Genomic DNA, 20,859 nt, shown 5'->3' with positions numbered 1-20,859 from the left:
TGGAAAGAGTTTTGGAGATGGATGGTGGTGATGGGTGCACAACAGTGTGAATGCACCTAACACTAACGAACTGTATGCTTAAAAATGGTTAGGATGGTAAATTTTATGTTTTGTGTATTTCACCACAATTTTTAAAAATTTGAAAATAAGAGAACTACAGAGAAGTAATTGATTTATCAAATAAAATTCAGTCAAAACAAAGGGAGGGGAGAGAAAAAGAGTATAGTATGTCCTTGGCACTGTCACTGCAGAGCCTGAGTCCTGGGCTATACGTGACAGGGTCACAGTTCCCCTTGGGATCTGGAAGTGCAGAGCCCAGGAGGCATTCAGAGTCCTGTAGATGTAGCCCAGTTCCTGGTGCTGCCCCCACAGGCTCTGTGCAGGGAGCATCACCTTGACCACTTTAATTTGCTCATCCCTCAAATGAGGTACCGCCACCCGTCTGTAACGGGGTGCTGGGGATCCGGTAAGCTGGGATGGCACGTGGCACTTGGCCCAGGGCCGGTCATCGCAGGGAAGTAATCAGTCCCTGCAGAAGTGCCATCCTCTGCAGCCCTCTGACCACAGCTTCTGTCCTTCCTCCCCTGGATGAGGCATTTCTTTCCTTCCTTTGTAATTGAATCCCTTGAATAATGGAAGCATGACACTTTCTTTGCTCAGAACCTGCTCTGGCATCTTATGGCTCTTATTCCAAAGCCCAGGCTTTCTCCAGTAGGACTGTTCTAAACCTCTTTCCATTCTGCAAGTTCTCAGCCCTGGTGGCACCCGCCCCATCCTGGACAGACAATATCACCTATTTTAAGGAAAGGCCAGGCAACCCGGCACAAACGTCCCTGTGGCCACCCATCTGTCCTAAGGCAGGGTCCCCCTCACCACGCCCTGGGTGCACTCTTTCCTATTGTCCCTGCTCCGTTTTTTTTTTTTTTTTTTTTTTTGGATGCTGCCCATTTACCAACCTGTCTTTCCCTTGACCTTCACAGCAAGCGGAGGAGAGGAGAATATATCTCCTCCTTTATGTGGGGAGGGAAAATAATATGCCCTCTACCCTCATAGGCTCTTGACTGAGACACTCCCTGTAATAAAAGATTAACAGGAGAGGAACACACAAGTTTTGTAACACATATACCTCCTGCATACATGGGGAGACCCAGGAGAATGGAGTACCTCCGCACATGACCCACAACCCTCCCCTTAAATACCATTTCCAGCAAAAGGCAAAAGATGTTGGGGCCAGGAAGCCGGCTGCGGGAGGTCTTCAGGCAAAGTACAGTGAACAAGGGCAAGGATGTGCATCTCTTGGTCTTTGCCTTTGGCATCAATAGTTTCTAGAGATGTAGGCATCTTCTGCTTGCTGGTAGAGCTGGGAAGATAATGTATGGAGACACCGCTTATAGATGTAAGTGACTCATATAAAGGGTAACTTCTATCAGAGTTTCTCCTGTGTTTCTTAAAAGTATTCATCCTAAAATAATCCTCATGCCAAAGAGGCATATTTTGGGGTGACCAGCTCTGCTCCCTACAGCGTGCACCCCTGCACTCAACACGAGGCCTCTGGGTACACAGCCTGCATCTCCCTGAAGGCTGTGGTGGCCTTTTCCTGTGGTTGCTTCCCATTCTCCCCCCTGCTCTTGCCTCAGCAGACCAGATTCCCCCTCTATAAGCAGACCTCTCTCTGTCCCCCCAGCCATCACCAGCCCTCTCTGTGCCCATGATTGCTACCTTACTGGCTTTCTCTTGGCGACCTTAAACACACCCAAGTCAGTGGTGCCATAAACTCTCCTCAGTGCCCCTCTAAGCAAGTGGTTTCCAAACTCCCACCTCCATCCCAGTTCACATTGAGCCTCTGGAAAGATGAAGGGGCTGAGGGCCCTGTGAAGTGGCTGGATGGGTGGTGCAGTGAGGGAGACACAAGAGGAACAGGCTCTTCTGTGCCTGCTTTCTCCCTAAAAATCACTCTAGTGACCCAGAAAGACAAGATGGTAGACAGAAAATGACTTAGCAGCCTGGAGAAACCGGAAACCTAAGACCCTGCATAGTAAGAAGCCAGCAAGCAGCTAGCCACCTGGTAGAGCAGAGCAGCAGAGGAACTCTGGACCCACGGGCGTGCGAAGACAAGGATCAGAGTAGAAACAGGAGGAGAGGGTGAACGTCCTTATAGGGAGCAGAGACACCAGTCTCCCTGCTTCCTGCAGAGAACAGGTGGGTTACTGTCCAGAGAGGCTTGGTATTGGGGACGTCAGGTCCAGCTGAGGGTGGGGTGAGTGGCACCCTGAAAATGGGGATCGAGGGAAAATCTGCATACCTGTAGATTATCTGGCACCCCCCAAACCTGTACCCAGATCCCCCACATGAGGCCTGTCGACCATCAGGCTCCCTCCCTAGCACACAGAGCTTTAATTTCCTATACGGTGTCTTGATTCTCAGTATGAAAGGCCAACAGCCAAGGATTACTGGCATTTGAAGAAAACATCTAAAGAAACACACCAAAATAGAGGCAAAGCAGGCAAAGATGAAAACAACAAACCAAACGCATGATAATACCTTCCCAAAGATGAGAGATGGTTTTGTGCTGGGAAAGAAATACACTGGCAAAAAATAGACACAAATTCATAAAAGACCTGGAAATTAGTCTATAAAGAAAAATACCTGGGGGGCACCTGGGTGACTCAGTTGGTTAAGCGGCAACTTCAGCTGAGGTCATGGTCTCGCAGTCCGTGAGTTCCAGCCCCGAGTTGGGCTCTGTGCTGACAGCTCAGAGCCTGAAGCCTACTTTGGGTTCTGTGTCTCCCTCTCTCTCTGCCCCTCCCCTGCTCATGCTCTGTCTCTCTCAAAAATAAAAACCTTTTTAAAAATTTTTGAAAAAAGAAAAATACCTGGAAAAAAGAAAACTGGGAAATTAATCCAGGAAACACAATACCTGAGTATTAGAAGACTAGAAAGAGAACAATAAGGTAGGAATGAGAAGAAAATTCCCCACGATCCAAGATGGTCAGTTTTCAGATGGGAATTCCCGGCACAATAAACGAAAGAAACCCACAAGAAGACACACCATTACCTCAGAATCCAAGGGAAAAAGGAAAACCTTGAGAGATCCCAGAGAGGAAAGCTCAAGTCCTGAACAGAGGATGGGGGAGTCCAATGGCACTGGACTTCTCAACAAGAACTTGGGAAATCAGAAAACAAAGACATGACTTTAAAGTTCTTTAGAAAATTATTTCTAGAATTCTCTAACAAGCCACATTGTTAATTGAGGGTGGGAGAAAATTAGCTTCGGCACAATGAGGGAGTCGATGAAGAAGGGGCCATGGGACCCAAGGGCCAGGCTCCTGCACTGGCTCAGGGGAGCCCTTGGCAGCATGGCGGTACATCCCAGATGGCAGCAGTACCACACTGCAACAGGATGGGCTCCAGGGGTGATGGCTCCAGGGGAAAATGAGGAGAACCCAGTGGGTGGTGTTAAAAAGAGAAGCAGAGGCCCAAAATGGCTGCACTTAGGCCAAGGCACTAAATCAAGACTTTACACCCAACCTAACTGTCCTTTCAGACTTCCCCAGAAATGCAGTCTGAAGTGGTCGGTCAGGAGTTTCCTGATCAGCACCAATGAAGTGATCTGTCACGGGGGCCCTGTCTGTCGCCCAGAGAACAGGAAGTAACCCACCTGGTGAGACTGCCTGGCTCCCCTCTAAGGGAAGGTGACCTTGCCCGGAGCAATCCTGTTCTTTTGCTAATAACTTTCTTGCCCTGCCGCCACCGCTGCAGTCCTGTGAAAAGCTTCCATCTGGTACAAGTCCTTGGAGCGCCCCTCCATGTGCCAGATGGGGGCCGCCCAACCTACACATCAAGGCAATGCCATCCTCACACTTCCTGAGTTCAGTGTTTGTTCTTTAACAGTGGTCAAGGCTGAAAGGATTCTTACAGCACTTTCTGAAAATGTGAGGCTGAATTAGTGTCAGAGAAACTTGAGCAAAGGGGGGGGGGGGAGGAAGCTGCAAGCAATTTTTAATTCCAAGGAAAACAGAAAAGTTGTCCAAGAAAGGAAGTTAATGATAGTACACTGTGTGCCTTATCTGAGAACAGTGTTTACATAGTTCTGCTGCTGAACTGAGTGTGGGTCTGAGCAAACACTGATGGGAGTCCGCTGGAGGGTCGGGGACAAGGCGGGCATGCGTCCTCAGGGCACCGGTGGCAGTGATGACCAAAGCCACCAGGGCACGCGGGACCACCGGCGGTACGACCTCACGGAGCAGCCAGGCTGCTGTTTTACTTCTTTTTACAGTCGAGACCAAGAGGTTAGGTGGTTTGTGTGAAGTCACCACCCAGGCAATTGGGTTCTAAAGTCTGTGCTGTAAACCACTGAGCTCACCTGCTTCAGGAAGGTAAGACAAAATGGAAAAATCCAGAAGTAGCCGTGCATGTCATCAACAGTACGCAGATAAATACCGATGCCACAGCTTAAGGCTTAAAAGTGCGGCCTCCAGGGAGTGGGAAAGGGTAGGCACTTTCATCTTTCCCGTAGAACTAGTTCACGGTTACATTATGCACACATTACTTTTAAAAAAAACATTTAATCAAAGAGGAGAAAGCTGGGGCGCCAGTGATGGCGAGAGCAAGTCTCCAGTTTTGAATGGTTTTGTCCACCTGTGCGTTCTTCGATCCTTACCAGCCGACGTGGTTTCCACACTTGCTGCCAGCTCCGAACACTCCAGCTGGAAACAGGACAGGCGGCCCTTCAGGGAGCAGGCCCCTTGGAGAGAAGTTGGGGCGAGGCAGGGCTGGGTGGGTGCTGCTCCGGGCCGGCCCGAGGAAGCCGCTGTGAAGGGGCCTGGAGGTGGCCAGGTGACCCCTGGGGTGGGGGGCGAGGCGAGGCCTCTGTTTTGGAGGAAGACCCTCTGGGCGGAGGCTGCAGGAGGGCAGGAAATGGCTGGACCCGGGGTTGCACTGGGTGGAGCGGTGGACAGAGTCTGCTGGAGGGCAGGATACACACGTGGGGGAGTCGGGGCTGCTCCCAAGTGTCTGGTCTCCGCAGAGACCCGTCCGGTGCGCTCCCGCTGTCCCCACAGTTCATGCTGACGCTCTCTGTGCCCAGCTGTGCCATCCCCCAGCCCCGGCCACCCTCAGCTCCAGCGTCTACTCCTTCCTCTTCCCTCCGCACCTGTGCTCCAGCTCCCGCCTGATTCACCTCCGTGCTGTCCTCCCTGGCATGACTCCCTCCACACCCCATAGCTCTGCTCTGTCCTTCCCTGTCACCAGGATCACCAGAACAAGAGCTCTGGGTGCGTCCCCGTCCTGTTCAAGGTGTCCCAATGTTGCCAAGTGTTCAGGGTGCACATGCACGGCCAACCTGGTGCTTCTCCCACAGCCGAGCCTTCCTGAGGTTCATCCAAAACCTGTGCATGTCCTGACGTTCCACTGATGACCGAGAGGGACGCAGTGGACAGGAGGGGAGGTCAGCAGGCGTGGTTTGTGGGGGCTGTGCATCCTCCCCAGATACCCTGAAGAGGTCGGGTGAGGCCGAGACCCCCATACCAGGAAGTGGAAGTTCTGTGAGCCAAGTGGGACTTTTCCAAGGACCACCTGATGGGTGTCCAGGGGCATCACCCTCCAGCTGTTCGTGGCTGGTGGTGGGCTGCTGCCAGCAGACGGGCACGTCCTCTGTTGTCCTGTGCACGGTGTCTTCCTTCCAGAGCCTGCCATCATCACACAGCGTTGGGCCAGGAGGGCAGTGAAATGCAGGCTTTGGGGAGGGGCCCAACTTGCCTAACTTCCATTTCTAGTTTTGTTTGAGTCACTTTTACACAAATGACTTCTAGCAATTTATGTAACAATCTGTAGCCCAGACCCAGGTGAGCAGTAAATATTTACCTTCACACGAGAGCCAAGGTTGCTGCGCTGAGTCACAGTGAGTCACAGGGAAGCATCATTACCCTCTAGGACCTTGAAAAGGGACACGGAAGGTGTGATTGTTGAAGTTTTGCTGGGTCACGCTGCCAGGACCGGTGTGTAAATTTAGTACTAGAACCTGAATGACCTCTTGTAGCGGATTCCATGGGCCTATCTTATATGTATGCAGGTACCGTGTATGTATACATAGTTATATTCACTAACCAGTATTTCTGACTGTTCTATAAAAAATATTTATTGTATAATTTGTACAGTCATTTTATAAAGGTTAAAAACTAACCGATCTAAGAAACAGCGGTTCTGAGGGCTTGATCCCGAGACAGGCTGTCTCCCTCTGACAAGTATGTTCTTAAATGAGTACCTTTTCCCAGAAGGGTGACTATAAAAGGTGGTTGGGTGTTCCTGGCACCTTGGAGCCCAGCACAGGATGGTCGAGAGTAGTGGGCTGTGGGGCTAAGCGGGATTGCGAGCACCCACTCGCCCAGCAGACCCTGGAACCTTCCCAAAGTCTCCGACCCCAGGCAGGACTGAAAGCCCTTCCCCGGCTCTCTGTCACGTTCAGTAGGTACCGGTCTGCTTCCCTTCTGTCTTGCAGCTCCTGCGGCCCGCATGGCTCGTGTGTTCGTATACGGGACCCTGAAGAGAGGCCAGCCGAACCACAAGGTCCTGCTGGACGGTGCCAATGGCCGAGCGGCCTTCCAAGGCCGGGGCCGCACGGTGGAGCCGTACCCCTTGGTGATCGCCGGCGAACATAACATTCCGTGGCTGCTTAACCTCCCAGGGCAGGGGCGCCGCGTGGCGGGGGAGATCTATGTCGTGGACGAGCAGATGCTCAGCTTCCTGGATGAGTTTGAGGGTTGCCCCGACATGTACCAGCGCACCCCTGTGAGGGTCACGGTCCTCGAGTGGGAGGGCAGGCAGGGCACCCCGGAGGAGATGCCGGCCACCGACGGGACCCTGCAGTGCTTTGTGTACAGCACGGCCTCCTACGCACCTGAGTGGGTCCGCCTCCCGCACCACGACAGTTACGACTCCCGGGGGGAGCATGGCCTTCCCTACAACCCGCGGGAAAACAGGTGAGAAGGGCCAAGGTGGACAGAGCCCTGGTGATCAGTCGGGGACACCAGCCTGGCCTGCACTCACTGAAGGTGGAAGCATAATAATGCCCTTTGAAACAAGTGTTTGTACACTCAGTGTGTGGGAAAGGGGACGATCTCTTCTTCAGTCACAGCTGCTTTCCGCAGTCTCCTGACACACTGGTCACAAGCCTGCGCCTGAAGTCTGTCTCTCTGGTAGCACTTTGTTGCTTTTGCTGCTTAAAGGCGGCCATGGGCTCGAATACATCGGATAAGGAAATTCAGGATTTTAATTCCCCTAAATGACATTTCCAGAATTCATATGTCATATTTTGCTTTGCTTTGATCTGAAGATAACATTTAAAATGTAGACTTTGTGTTGCAGCTAGATTTTAGCAACCCTGCTGTATTGATTCTAACTTGTAGCAGCAAGAAAAGTAATTTTTTAAACCGATTTTGATTATCTCGGTATAATAAAAGAAACTCAAGAAAAACACACTGTGTTTTGGGGTAGTTCTAGACTCTATAAAACGTCATTGAGTTTTCAGATCAAGCTTATTAAAGAAGGATTTACTGAAGATGTTCATGTAAAATTAAACCGGGTATTTTAGGAAACCAAATTTAAAAGTGCTGGTACTGTTGTTGGCCTTTTTTTTTTTTTTTCTTTGCATCTCCTTATTTGGCAGAAGGTTCTTTTCACTGGAACCCAGCAAAGTCCTGAGCACCTACTTGATGGCAGGTGCTGAGCACCGTGACTGCAGACGGAGCTCATGTGAGCCGGGGCCTGGGGCCCCGAGGAGCAGCATTGCGGGGCGGGCCTTTCAAGAAAGAACCGACACATTAGTAATTTGTTCTTCAGGCCTGACGGAAGCTTAGCTTCCAAATACAAACAGCACTTAAAATAATTCTAGCGAGGCACGAAGTACCAATTACTACCCACCTCCATCTGATAATCTGTCAGTGGCGCTTCGAATCCGCGCACGACTCTGCCTCTGCCTCCTTACCAGCGAAGTAGGAAATGGATTCCAAGAATTGCAGAAGCAACCGCATTCGCAGCTGCTGATCCTCAGTGACCTCGTCCTCCGCTGGGAGAGCTCACTCACTCTTCAACTTAATGGTACACTGTGATCGCTAACTGCATCTGGCACAAAAACATCATCATTATTTTTAGCCCCTTTTTCTTAACGGGAAACTTGCTTCACAAAAACACAAAAAGGCAAGGATGGGTATCAGCTGATGGGCTTGTGGCAGCCACACCCACCACTCCCAGGGGAGGGAGCCCCAGCAAAGCCCTGGGGATGTGGGCCGGGCAAGAGGGACCCAGTGAGCGGTGAGCGGCTGTCACTAAGGTGCGCCCCCCCCCCCCCCCCCCCCCCCCCCGCCGGCTCATTCGCCTGCACAATGAGAGCCAAGAGCAGCGCAGGAGGGAGCTCCAGACCTCTACCCCCTGTGGGTACTGCGCGGGCTCCCAGAATCATGAACGGCCACAAATGGGAGTTGGGAGTTAGGTCCTCAACCAGGAAGAAGTAGGTAATCAGAGTATACAGTGGAAAATGATAATTTCATGAAACCGAGGTAAAGAACTGGGGTTTATATAAAATGTTTTAAAGGATCACAATGAAACGCTAGTATTTAAAGTCTACTGGCACAGCCAGTAGCCTCTTATGTACATTGTCTTCATTCAAAAAAAGGGCAAGCTAATATTTAGACAAATGCTCAGTTTTATTGATTTAATTTTGACACTAGGAAATCTCACAGCAGAAGTACAAATCATATGTACAAGTATTTATATCAATAAAAATTTCCATTGGTGATATTTTGGCAGAAATGTTGGTTTTGACTATATGTGGAATAAATATGACCATGTAAAATCTGCTGCACAGGGGTGTTCCTGCAAAATGCTTGACTAAATTGAGTGTGAAAGAATAATAATACAAATGGCTAATTAAATTGGGTGATGACGGAAAGGCTATAAATACTCATTCCAGTTCCACGAGCAGATCTCCTTCTCCAACTGTGTCTCCAGCTTTACAACGCACTGATTTCACCTTGAATTAAAAAAAAAAGGAGGCGGGGGTAAAAATTATTAAGTAGACCACGAGGGAGATCTCATCTTCCTTTTCTGGAAACGAGGAGGCAGCCTGGCAGGCTCCAGAGCACAGGTACAACAGTCCTCTCCTGCCGGCAGAGGAAACTGTGAGCATAGGGACATCCTTGCTGGGGGCTGTGACTTGCCACCTTCCCCGGCCCCGGCCTGTCCCCTGCTGTCCTAAAAGCTGCTGGCGCAGGGGGTCTCTGCTGCTGTCTGCCTGGGCCCAGCGCTGGGTGCACCCGCAGGTCTGTGCAGTGTCCTAAAAGCTCAGTGTGTTTATGCCGGATGAGCTCTCAACAGCCAGCTCTCCCAGTCTCTTCGACAGCATCAGGTGCTAGAAATGGTCTCTGAGAGCTAACGGTATATACTTGGTTTAGTGTTAAACCCAAAACCAAAAATACCACACAATTATACACAAGCCAAAACAAACTCCTTAGCCTGAGATCATAAACTTCCTTCTGACGGGAAATGAAATCCTCCAAAGACATGTGGCTGCAGGGATAGTACTGTATGGCCTAATGTGGAACAGGCACTGAGCTCCCACAGCTGTGCCACTGTGCCCTTACATTCTACTGATTCATCTCAATTTTAATCAAGTTTTGCTTTCCTGAATTTGTGTTCCGATTTAAGATGAGCAGGGAGATACTGGAGTGGAGATGAAGCAGTCTTTTGATTTCTTGGAGGCTCTGCTCAGGCATGGAAACAAACGATGGGCTAGAGCTTCCTGGCCATCTGAGCACCTGGCAAACAGGAAGAACGTCCCGGACGGCGGGTTCGGGGCCCTGGCCTGCGTCCCCACTGCTCCACTGGGAAGCGGAGGGCTAGAGGGACCTTTTCTCCCTGGAATTCAAGCCCTGGGGCCTTCATGATGTGAACATGTGCAGTGGCCACTTCAAAGGCCTGGTAGGTGCTATTGGCACTGAAGCGGCCGCCCTTTCTGATCTGAAGCCTCCGATGTTTGCATAGCCTGTATCTTTCATGCTGCGATTACTACATGAGGACCGGTTTCCATTGTGAACGTTTCTCCGGGAGGAAAAATGGCCCTCCAGATAAGAGCTGCCAGTCCCCAGGCTCGCCGGGGCCTGCTCCTCTGTGCAGGGGCCTCTGGCCACTCCTGGGCACCCTGCTGGGGAGGGGCAGAAGGAAATGGGATGGGCAGGAAAGACTCCAGCTGAAAGGGGTCAGGCCAGAGTACAAGTTCACCCAGAGCCCATCGACACCCTGAAAGCAACTCTGGGCCGCCGATGGCCAGGGATCAGCTAAGTTCCACATGAAACCCAGAAGCCACCGTGAGGCCACGGGGCACAGAACACACTGACAGACCAGGGCTCCACGCTCCCTCAGGGAGCTAAGACAGCGTTCATTTTTGTGTTAGTACTTCGGTCCAGCAACACGGGCCCTTGGCACGCAACGACATAGACATATTCTGGATCCCCCCAGATAAGGCCACGTCTTCATCATGCCTGGAAATTTCTTGACACTAATGCAGCATAAATGTTAAATTAACCCTAGGGAGCAAATGCAACGATTTCTACAGGAGAGCAGTCCCAAATCATGCGATTCTCCTCTCCCAAACACCACAGAGCCTGGGCACAGCCCACGACAGCCTCTTCCAGCCTGACCAGCCAGCTCCAGGCCCAATGACCATAAACTGGGCCTCTGTCCCCCCAGCCAGGCCTACTGTCTGCACATCAGCCTCATTTCTTTTTGGGGTGACAGAGGCTGTATCTCTCTGCAAGTGACACTGTGAGTTGACAGCACCTCTCTGCCAGGGCACCCATGTCCCCAAGGCTTGGTCTCACTTCCCAGGCGTGGCCGCAGGGCAGGATGCCTATGGTCCTCTCCCCTCCCCACCCCACCCCGCCTCCTCCAGGACATCGGACACTTCCAAACCAAACCCTCCTCAGAAAAGGCTCATTCTGCTACGAGTGGCATCTTTTTAGAAGCAGGGGGAATAATGAAGTTATTATTAAAAGGACTTTTCTTTATTCTTCAAGGAGAAACCACATTTAAGAAGTTTTACTCTTAAGTTTCAGGACAAATATAGCACCTTTTCTCCTCCCTAAATCATGCCATCCCACATGTGTGCATGGGGCTTTCAGCTCCTCTTGATCTAACATTGAATTGTTCTCTTTGCAGAGAAATTATCTTGAAGAGTTACATTAATTTTTGCAATCTCTAAAACCATTTCCTGCTGTGTCACCTGAGTCTCAGATAACTAACTGCCTCCAAGACAGATGTAAACATTAAAAATTAAAGAGTCCTTAATTTGAAAGACATTAAGGTGAAGAACAATTGTTCTTGGACTACCTGCACATCGCAAAGACTCTCCACGAGGCAGGGACACACGGATGCAAAGTGAAAAGAGCTCCCAATCTTAATGTCCTGGTGTGCTGGCAGGGGTCACCTCCACGGTCCCTTCCAGGCCTACCCATCCAAGATCCAAGGGTGGAAATTCTGCTTCCTGTCACAGAGCTGGCAAGGGCTACTGGGAACTTGGGGACGTACCTTGCCAGTTTTCCCAGCTGTCATACTGTTCTGCATTTTCATGGCTTCAATCACACAAATTTCCTGGCCTTCTGCTACCTGGAAGAACAAACAGAAAAAGGACACACGTTTTAAAATCGTTGTAATTTTGCAACAATGCTCAAGAGTGAAGCCATCAAGAGATTCTTTGTCAAATGCTCTGAAATGTTATCCAAACAGCAGCAACGACCTCTAATACTTCATGTTCCAAGTTCTTCTTGGGGGACAACAGAGAAGGACAATTTTCTCTATCATCATCAAATCCTCACTGGAAAAAAATCCCTGATGTTGGAGGATTAGGGGGGCTGGTTGTGGGGTCTCCCCTGGGAATCAGTCTCTGAATCTGCCTTTGCTACAGAGATGTGGCAAAATGGGATGTTTTCCACTTAATGTGACATGTCCAGATTTGGCAAATCTCTACATACAGAGAAATCTGGGGGTTCTGGGGGCTGGGAGGCAGAGGGGAGTGACCGCTGGTGGACACAGCATTTCTTTTAGGGGTGAGGAAAATGCTGTGACGGTTGCACCCCTAACTGTGAAGCCATGACAACCACCAAGTGCATGCTGTAAGGGGCCAAACTGCACTGGATGTGAATTTTATCTCAGGAAAGCTGTGACCAAAAAATAGTGTTCCTGTCTATCGCCTTGGTGGGGGGGGGGGGGGGGGGGTGCTGGGAACAGCAGCCAGCCATGGGGACCACGGTCTCAACTTCTGCAGGACACGCCAAGTAACAACCAGGTGGCTCCTGGAAAGTGCCTTCTAACACAGGGAGGGATTTCTCAAGCTCTGCCCGGTCCTTGCAAGGAGACCGGTAGCTCCCACAGGCACTGGCTGAAGCTTCACCTGCCTTTCGTGGGGCCAGTCCAGGTGGAGCTGGCATGAGCTCCCGGGGCTAAGCCTGGGGCTTCCAGCAGCAGGCAGCTGTGACCAAAGGCCGCTCTGTTTATTCTCTTTGCTGCCCTTGATGGGGAAGCATCAAGGAGCGGGCTGGATTTTTCTCCTCTGAAAAAGGGCCTCCTCCCAGTCTTTGAAATGGTAAAGTTGTTTCCCAGGACAACTGGCTGGCTCTTCTGGGGTGCTGGTGGGCATCCTGGGGTGGGGCCCCAGGGCACTCACACCACCAAGGTGGCACTGGCCCAGTGTGGCAGGAGCGCCTGGAGAATGTTCTTTCCTGAAATCCCCAGATGATCTCCGAGCTCCCCCCCACCCTTGCCCCCGGCCCCCTGTGTGGCACAAGCTGTCTCGCTGGCAGTCGGGGCTGCCTGCGCCCCGTGCATTCCTTTCCTCCTCTGATCAGGTGGTGGGCTGCCTTCTCCTGGCACAGAAACCTAGGACAGGGGCTGCCAAAGCTGCGGGGCTGGCACGGAGGAGAGACGCTGAGCTGGGGAGCTGGGCTTTGAAGCTCTGTGCTCACTGCCCGTTTTGCTTCATTTTCTCCTGGCATCTGCATCCTGTGGAGAGCGGAGGATGCGCACGTGAGGGCCGCTCATCGCAGGGCAGGGGGGCAGCAGGTGGGCGTTGGCACACATGTCCCCTCCAGTCGTCGTTCCGGGGCCGTTTTTCTTTTCAGAGGCAGGCGGGGCCCAGCGAGACGGGAGAAGGGCGACTCCCTCGGAGGGGCCCCGCTCACAAACCCCTGGTGGGCCTGCACCACGGTCTCCTGGGGGCTGAGGGGCCAGAGCTGGCCTCTCTGCTCGGCGTCCCCACCTGACGACTGGGCATCCTGGCAAAAGATGCCAGGGGAGATTTCTGGAAATGGATCTGACACCCAACACAACAGAATGTAAATTCTATCCAAACTAACCAGCTCTCCCCTGTCCAGCCCCCCTCCCCCCACCCCCCCCTCCAGGTGCTGGTAGCTCTCTCCTTCACAGCTGGCCTAGTGCCCATGGCGGGGACCTGTGTGAGCTTGCCCCCCACCCGGCCTCCCACCGACAGCCCAGGGCTCCCCGGCCCCGGGCCCTGTGGGCTTCGTGGGGGAGGGCACCCCCCACCCCCCGTAGCAGGTCTGTTCCCTGTCGGCTGCTCGGCCCGGCTCAGGGTCTGCAGGCCAGACCGAGCGCCCCTCACCGTTCTTTCCGGGATCTTCAAGTGAAGTCACAATTAATGCAAATATGAAAAAGAAACTCTGGAAGTTTCCAGCGAGCGGTCACACCAAGGGGGCAAGACCAACCTGACAAGGATACCATAGAACCTGTGCTAAAGGGCAGCGGAGCCCGGGCCACGACCCGACATGAGCCGGTCACACTGGTGCTTAGACCAGGGCCCGCTGGAGCGCGGGGCAAGTTCACAGGATTCTGCTCTCGCCACCCCCCGCCATCCTGCCTGGCTGGCCCCGGGCGCCCAGAGCCTGCGTGATGTGAAAAGAGGTGCCATACAGGTGACTCAAGCAGAGGTCCCCAATCACACTACTCAGAAAAACAAAACCTTGGATTTAGACAGAGAGAAGGAGAGGGGGGCAAGTCCCAAAGTGAAAATACTCTTAAGTCCCTCTGGCAGTTTGATTAAAAGGACTTCAAAGAAAGCGCCTCGGATTCCAAGGGGCCACTGGCAGCACTGCCCCGAACCCACATCCGGTTCCTCTCCCTCCTGCTCCCTCCCTGGTCCCTTCCCTCCACCTGCCAGTCTGCATCTCTACTTCGGTCCGGGTGGAATGTGAAGTACTCACTTCTCCCTCTCTGTTCACTTAGCAATGGGTTTTCTAGTCTGTTTTCACTCATTCATCCCTGAAAGAGAAAGAAGTCTTGGAAGTTGTCCCTTGCGACCCCACAAAACAGAGAGGTCTGTCTTGGTCAGCGGAATTGAGTCACACGCACACGCGGACGTGTTCTAAATTCACATTATGTCATCCCTCAACAACCCCAGCCGGAGGAGCTACGTGGGGTGGATGCCGAGGTCGGGGACCGTGGGCCACGCTGTCAGGGCGCCCCACCCGGGCTTGGCCCGCCGCACCCAAGGGCATCCCAGGGCCCCCCACCCCCACCCCGCGATCTGGGAGCCTCCAGTCCAGCGGTGGTGGCTGGCCTGCCCACGGGGCTCACGAGGTCGTGGTGACGCCGCCCCCATTTCCCCAGGTGCCTGCGAAGCCCAGGCAGGTGCGGCATGGGCCCGGAGCGCTGACGTGGGGAACTTGGCCCCGACGGCTCCACGTGAGCGCGCGGCTCCCGAAGGCTCCGTGCACACACTTCTCTAACACTTTTGTACATCATCTGATAAAGGCTCACTGATTGTGACAGGAGGTCTCCGACGTTGGGCTTACAAAATGGTCACAAGCCTCGCAAGTCTTTTCGATAAACCTAGTCAGCCTGATGTCCTTCTCCGCTCCCTGTCTAATTGGTGTAAAGTTTGGAGGCCTGAGTCCTGTATCTTTCATCCAGCTTATTGCGTCCTCTCCTTTGACATGGGGTCAAGGTTCACATTCGCATCCGATTATCAGAGCGCAGCGCTCATTAAGCGGGGGCCTGCCTCGCTCCAAAATGAGTAAGCTGGAGAGAAAACTCGGCCCATTTACTCAGCAGATTTTAGCATGTTTAGGAGGCCTGAATGTCACCCGGCAGTGCTCTGCGCTGAAGAGTTTCAGACATCTCCAGCTGATGATTAATTGTGAGTGATGGGAAATAAAATCCAGTAAAGCCAGCTGCTTGCCATGGTCGGCAAAATGACTCTAATGGATATAGGCTGCCAATTTTCCAGTTTTACTGGCAAGTCTTCCAAGTGTAATTAAGGGAAGTTATAAATGATATGGAAATCTATCAAGTTCCATTTATTTTCAGAGGACTCTTTCCCCAGAGACTTTTATCTTCAAGCTTATAGTATGCTTTGTTGTGCTAATGATTTAAACCCCTTCTTATTTCTGATTAAAGCCCCCAATATCCTTCTCCCAAGTTCGCTTCCCTCCTTCCCCAAAGATGAAAAGACACAGACCCTTCTCCAGCACACGTCCCTCTTGGAAAGCACGCGAAGACGGGGACACGTCTGGCAACTTGTATCGTGCTGACTGCGAATGCACGAAGAAGGCTCAAAGAAAAGTGCAGGAAGAGCGCGAGCAGAGAGAGGGGGAAGAAAGACCTCCACCAAACATAAAAGGGAGCCCCCAAAAGTCCAGACTTGAAAGCTGTGCTCGAGGGCAGACATTCATCAGAAGGTGGTGTAGCTCACTAATGTTATTTGATTTGGAATAAAAGCATGAAAATGATGGCAAAGGCCTAAAATTGGAGATGTAAAGGCTGACTGCACAGTATCCCATTTCTCAATTTCATCCTTCAGAGCCACAAAATGGGGGTGATACAGTGCCGGGATGAGGTTTACAGTAACAGCTGTGCTCTTCCCACACAGGGGAGGCCCTTCTAATGGGCGAAGGTCTGTTTGGAACAGACGGGGAGAAACAAAACAAGGTTCCCTATTAAGAGTGTGCAGTCCTATTTCTGATAAAGAAAATGATTATGGGAGTCGGCTTTCCTCTGAGATGGGTCCTACCCTCTTTTGTCGTCCAGAACCAGGGCTGTTTTAAAGGTGTTATCCTTTAAGTGGAGGAGAGAGGACATAATGTCACGGAGGGTTTTCCCCCTGTAAGCCTCCTCTCCGGCAACTGTAAAGAAGGCCCCGGAAACGGTGCCAGTGGCATATGGCTTTCTACTGTGCTAAACATTCACACAAAAGACAGGTTCATCAGTCATTGTGGTATCTGGATAAAAAATTAGCTCCTGATGGATGGTATTTTGAGCTTACCTGCTGCTAGTACATTACCAGAGAAACACAGGTTTTGAAGCCCACATGACATTAGAAACTGCAGACCATGAAATACGACACGTGCAGGAGCACATAATGTACGCCAGATTATACACAATAATAAATAAGCTATTTAAACCCTCTGCCTAAAATTGGGCCCGCTGCAAGGAACCCTGGGTCACTTCTACGCAGGCCAATTAATGCACAGCATCTGCTGTATAGAAGCAGGGCACGCAGCACTTCCGAATGATTTCAGCAATTAAAAGAAAACTGTTTCCTGCCTGTTCAGACAGCAACTGTTTCAATGCAAGAGTGAGCACCAAATCACTGTGTGCAGCTGAAAAATTAAGTCCCCTTTTTGGGGAAGAGGGGTGGGTGGGAGGACGAATTTTTATGGAAAAGGGAGCCTTCTTTTGTTGTCCTACATTCTGTGTTTTTCTGCCAAATTAGACAGAAGGCTCGGAGGGCTTACCGGCCTGCTGCAGGCTCCCCTTCTGGGCCACCCGAAAGCGCGGATCAATATCAACCCTGCTGACGACTCCACAAAAGTGAAAATCCTTCAATTACATTTTTAAAGGCTGTTCTACTTAGAACACAGGTGCCTGAATGCAATGCATTTTACGGCCCTTAGATCTGAAGAAAGACGCAGTTAACAGCCACAAGAAAAAGGCCTCTCAGATTTGGTTAAAAGGCGCTGCTAGAATCTGATTATAATAACTTCCTCTTTCTGAGCCAGTAAGATAGGCTGGTAAATATCCCCTGATATTTCCTGAAGAAGAAATGTGCATTCACATCCCAACATCTTCATGTAAAGAGGGAGGGAGGGAGACCCGGGGAGATGGTCTAGTATTTAAGCAGTGATGGAAGGAACCGTCATCAAATTTACAAAGAAAGAGGAGGCGGGCGAAAGAAATGCCACCAAACCCCTTATCTCCAGTCTAAGGCCTCCAGCAATGGGTTTGTGCTCTAGCCGCCTGCTCACCCAGGAGCAAGGAGAGGTGACACCTCAGCCAAGGCTGCCGGCTGGGGGTACTCCAGGCCCCTGCCTGTGCAGCGCTGGCCCTGCTTCCCCACCCACCCCCCCCGCCCCCACCCAGAGCTGCCTCCCTGGGTCTGTACAGTGGACAAGGGAGCAGAGAGGCTCCGGGAGAGAATACAGAGTCGTGGCCAAGATAAAAGTCTAGTTTTCCTTAAAATGAAAAACATTTCTCCTTACTGCCCTCTAAGTAGCCAGGAACTGGAGCCAAAACCCCCAGAGTTAGAGAAGAACTTCACAGTATCTTTAAGGGATCAGTCTGGATCCTCTACCTCTGTGAAATATGCTGTTTTAAAGCCCTCAGTGATTCAGTGTTTTTGGCTTTTTTCTCTTTTTTTTTTTAAGCAAAAGGGTGAGAAAAGATCTCGAGAACTGCCATCTTCAAAAATGGTTAAAATGAAGATAACATAGCCTCTAATCCCAAGTGGATCATTTCTTGAAAAATAAAATCAAATGCCCAACTTGAAGAAGACTCACCTACAGTATTTATTGATTGATCTGTAAAACATTTCTCTTATAATTATCATTAAGTTACACTGTAAAAATTCTCAGGTGGTTACCTCCAATAAAAATTTACCTAAACACTGAAAAGTGAATGTTACCTGGAAAAGATAAGAAGGCCAAATTCAGGGTAGCCATCACTTGAAGAAGACAGGACAGGAATCTGATGAGGGTAGGGAGGGGCCACGGGCAAGTCCACAGTGTGAGCAATGTCTTATGGTTAAGTACAAGTGGAAATACAGGAAAGGTATGCAGAGAGCATGAGCACTTGTATTATTCTCTGTCACTTTATGTTTGTAATATTTTGTAATTTAAAGTTTAGAAATGTTAAGTAATGAATGCAGAAATTTATTTATACCTGCTTTAAAATACCATCTGAGGTCTAGGTGAAAAACTGGCATCTTGTCAAGTAAACTGCGATAAAACATGAAAATGTAATTATTGTCGTGATTTCACGAGTGTCCATCAAGATATCCAGAAATTGGGAAATCCATCAGTCGAGCCAGGGCCTCTGCCAGGGAAAGACACCATTATCATTTTTATACTGGGCTGTACGGGGCATACAAGTCACTGCCAGATAAACATGTCAGGAGGGCTGATTCCAATGCCATCCAGAATGCCTAAGAGCAAAAGAGGCTCCAAATCTGTTTCTTCAAGAAATGAAAACTAAAGGTCTCTTGCCAAATTTTACATGCGCTTTCCCCAGGATCAGCTGTGGGCTCAGTTCCAGATGGTCTGGGAGCAGAGGGGGGTATGAATGCCACACTCTGAAACGGTGCACCTGTGTCTCATGATCAGTGGCCATCCAACTGCTTGGGAACCTTCCCCCGGAACCCCTGCAGGAGCACGTGCAAGGAGGAAAAAAATCAGGGCTAACTCTGGGGCCAGTGGCGGGCGGGGGGGGCAGGGGGGACTCCCATTAATGATCACAAATTTTGTCTTCATTGGTGCACGTTAGAGTATATAGTTTTGTGCCCAAGACCCCATGCATGACAACAACAGTCCCAAACACCTACTTCCCCTGCTGCTAAAGGTCAGTGCCCTCACCGAGTACATCTCCCTCGTCTTGGCCCCACAAAAATACCGCCAAGCCTGTCTCACTAATACTGAACAGGTTAAGTGGCAAGAAAAGCAGCAACAGGTACTTGCTGCCAATCTATTACTGGACCTGTTCTCACAAACTAGTAAGTCACAAAGTGGTAATTACCTAAGTGGGGACACAGCCTGCCTCTGGTTCAGGTCTCCACTGTTACTGTAATCAAGAAGACGAATATTTCTGATGCAATTCTGAGATGTCTGCTTAACTGGAACCCACCTCAGAAGAAATCTTGATTGATTGCGACAGGAAAGTCTCCCCTTGGGTTGCCTCATTTTCTGCTTTGTTTCTCGTATCGAAGGACTAACAAAACAACTCTGCTCCTTACTGACTTTATGCCATTTCAGCAGCTCTCAGTCTAAAGCTGGCAGGTGCACTCTGCCATTATTATGAGAGAATATGTGTACTTAATACTGTTGTTTGACAATATCCTAAAGACAGACATTTTAAAATTAAAACAAGTTATAAAAAATCCTGGTTTTGATTAAAATGCCACCAGTGTATGATGGTGCTAAATATACAGGAAAATAGGGATTTCTTCCAACTGAAATGAAAGTCCGTTGCAAAATTATTTTCAGAAGGCTGATTACCAAAAAAACAAAACAAAACAAAAAAACAAAACAAAAAAAAAAAACAAGAAAACAAAAGCAAAAACAGACAAAAGCATATGAAAGTCATTCTGCCAACTGTCTTCTGAATTAAATGTATGTCTCCTGACTTTCCACAATCCGCTTTCTTTCTTTCTTAGTGGTTTGTTTGCTGGTATGTGTTTGTTGACTACAACCCCCTCCCACTTGTTCAAAAAGGCTACTCTACAATCATTTGAAAAATGATTTTACTGCCACATTTAATGTTAAATACTATGTAACAGACAATGAAAGGATATTAGAAACTTCTGCCCCGTGAACCCAAAAGAACACAGCTTCTGTGCTTTAGGAGGGGAAAGACCTTTCCACAGGAAGCTCTCAGAGTGCATTTCTTACTTTTGAGCAGCCACCCCACATCATTTCGCCCTGAGGTTTTTTTTTTTTTTTAACTCTGTTAAGATTATTTGCCTCACAAAACAGATTTATTATTTATTATTTATGTGATGCTTTTGTGGAACACATTATTGCCAGGAGCTCCATTCTAAGATTTCTCAAGTTTTACTTAACCTGAATATAAAAATTTCAGATTACTGGAATTCAAACTATAAAAAAATAACATTTCAAAGAAAACGAGAAGAGCTGTAGGCCCCTATTTGTTTCTTACGTCCTTGTTTTCCTTGAAAACACACCGGGATGACTGATTCCATTATCTTTCTACTGATACAAGTGGAACTTTGGCTCAGCTATTGTTATTGCTAAGAACAACACAACATGCCCGTGGCACTAAAATAATTTAAAACCACAAAACTTAAAAGTTACAAGTATTATTTTCTCATAATGGCCTCAAGTAAGCGTGTGCCTTTGGTCAAAGGAAAGTTTCTTGTGTTTTAATTACACAAGGCAGATTTAATGATAGAAGCTGCTGTTAGGAGCCCAAGATGAAGCTTCTCACCCTGCATTTGGGGAAGGGAATGGTTTGGGACACTTCTCACAACTACTAACTCAAGAGAAAATACTGTTTTACCAAAACACGACGGCACAGAGTAAGAAAGGAAGTTCAGCAAGGACCAAAAGTGGCACCGGAAGCTGGGGCGAAGAATTTAAGAAGGTGTGCACTCTACCTGACCAGCCTAGGCACATGCGTGCAGAGAGCATTTCTAAGTAAGGGGAACCACACAGAGACTAGAAGCCAATTCACTAGGGGTGCACACCCAGACTTGGACTTTAAAGGACTACATAAAGTAGAGGTCCCATGACCCCACAGTAACATTTTTAACAGTTGGTTCTCAAATTAAACCATTCTTGAATACCCACA

The 20,859-nt window shown here is 49.8% G+C and overlaps 2 protein-coding genes across 18 annotated transcripts in view; one reads left to right on the top strand and one right to left on the bottom strand.

Annotated features, from left to right (window-relative positions):
- GGACT (gamma-glutamylamine cyclotransferase) overlaps positions 1–7,473 on the top strand; it is a 47,488-nt gene extending 40,015 nt beyond the window's left edge. For 10 of the 11 annotated variants that reach the window (XM_045481215.1, XM_045481209.1, XM_045481257.1 and 7 more), the window contains one exon: positions 6,497–7,473. In XM_045481215.1, the coding sequence (XP_045337171.1) occupies positions 6,497–6,981 (485 nt within the window). In that variant the 3' untranslated portion in view covers positions 6,982–7,473. Of the gene's footprint in view, positions 1–4,276; positions 4,377–6,496 lie in introns of all 11 variants that reach the window. The other variant, XM_045481277.1, reaches the window with a different exon arrangement.
- Positions 7,474–8,680: 1,207 nt separating this feature from the next.
- PCCA (propionyl-CoA carboxylase subunit alpha) overlaps positions 8,681–20,859 on the bottom strand; it is a 416,136-nt gene continuing 403,957 nt past the window's right edge. For 5 of the 7 annotated variants that reach the window (XM_045481124.1, XM_045481160.1, XM_045481133.1 and 2 more), the window contains 2 exons: positions 11,578–11,655; positions 8,681–9,025 (listed from right to left, as the gene is read on the bottom strand). In XM_045481124.1, the coding sequence (XP_045337080.1) occupies positions 8,957–9,025; positions 11,578–11,655 (147 nt within the window). In that variant the 3' untranslated portion in view covers positions 8,681–8,956. The other 2 variants (XM_045481139.1, XM_045481113.1) reach the window with 2 other exon arrangements.

The sequence above is a fragment of the Leopardus geoffroyi genome, chromosome A1 (assembly GCF_018350155.1).
Source record: "Leopardus geoffroyi isolate Oge1 chromosome A1, O.geoffroyi_Oge1_pat1.0, whole genome shotgun sequence".
NCBI lineage: Eukaryota > Metazoa > Chordata > Mammalia > Carnivora > Felidae > Leopardus > Leopardus geoffroyi.
This window is presented reverse-complemented; position numbering and strand designations above follow the sequence as displayed.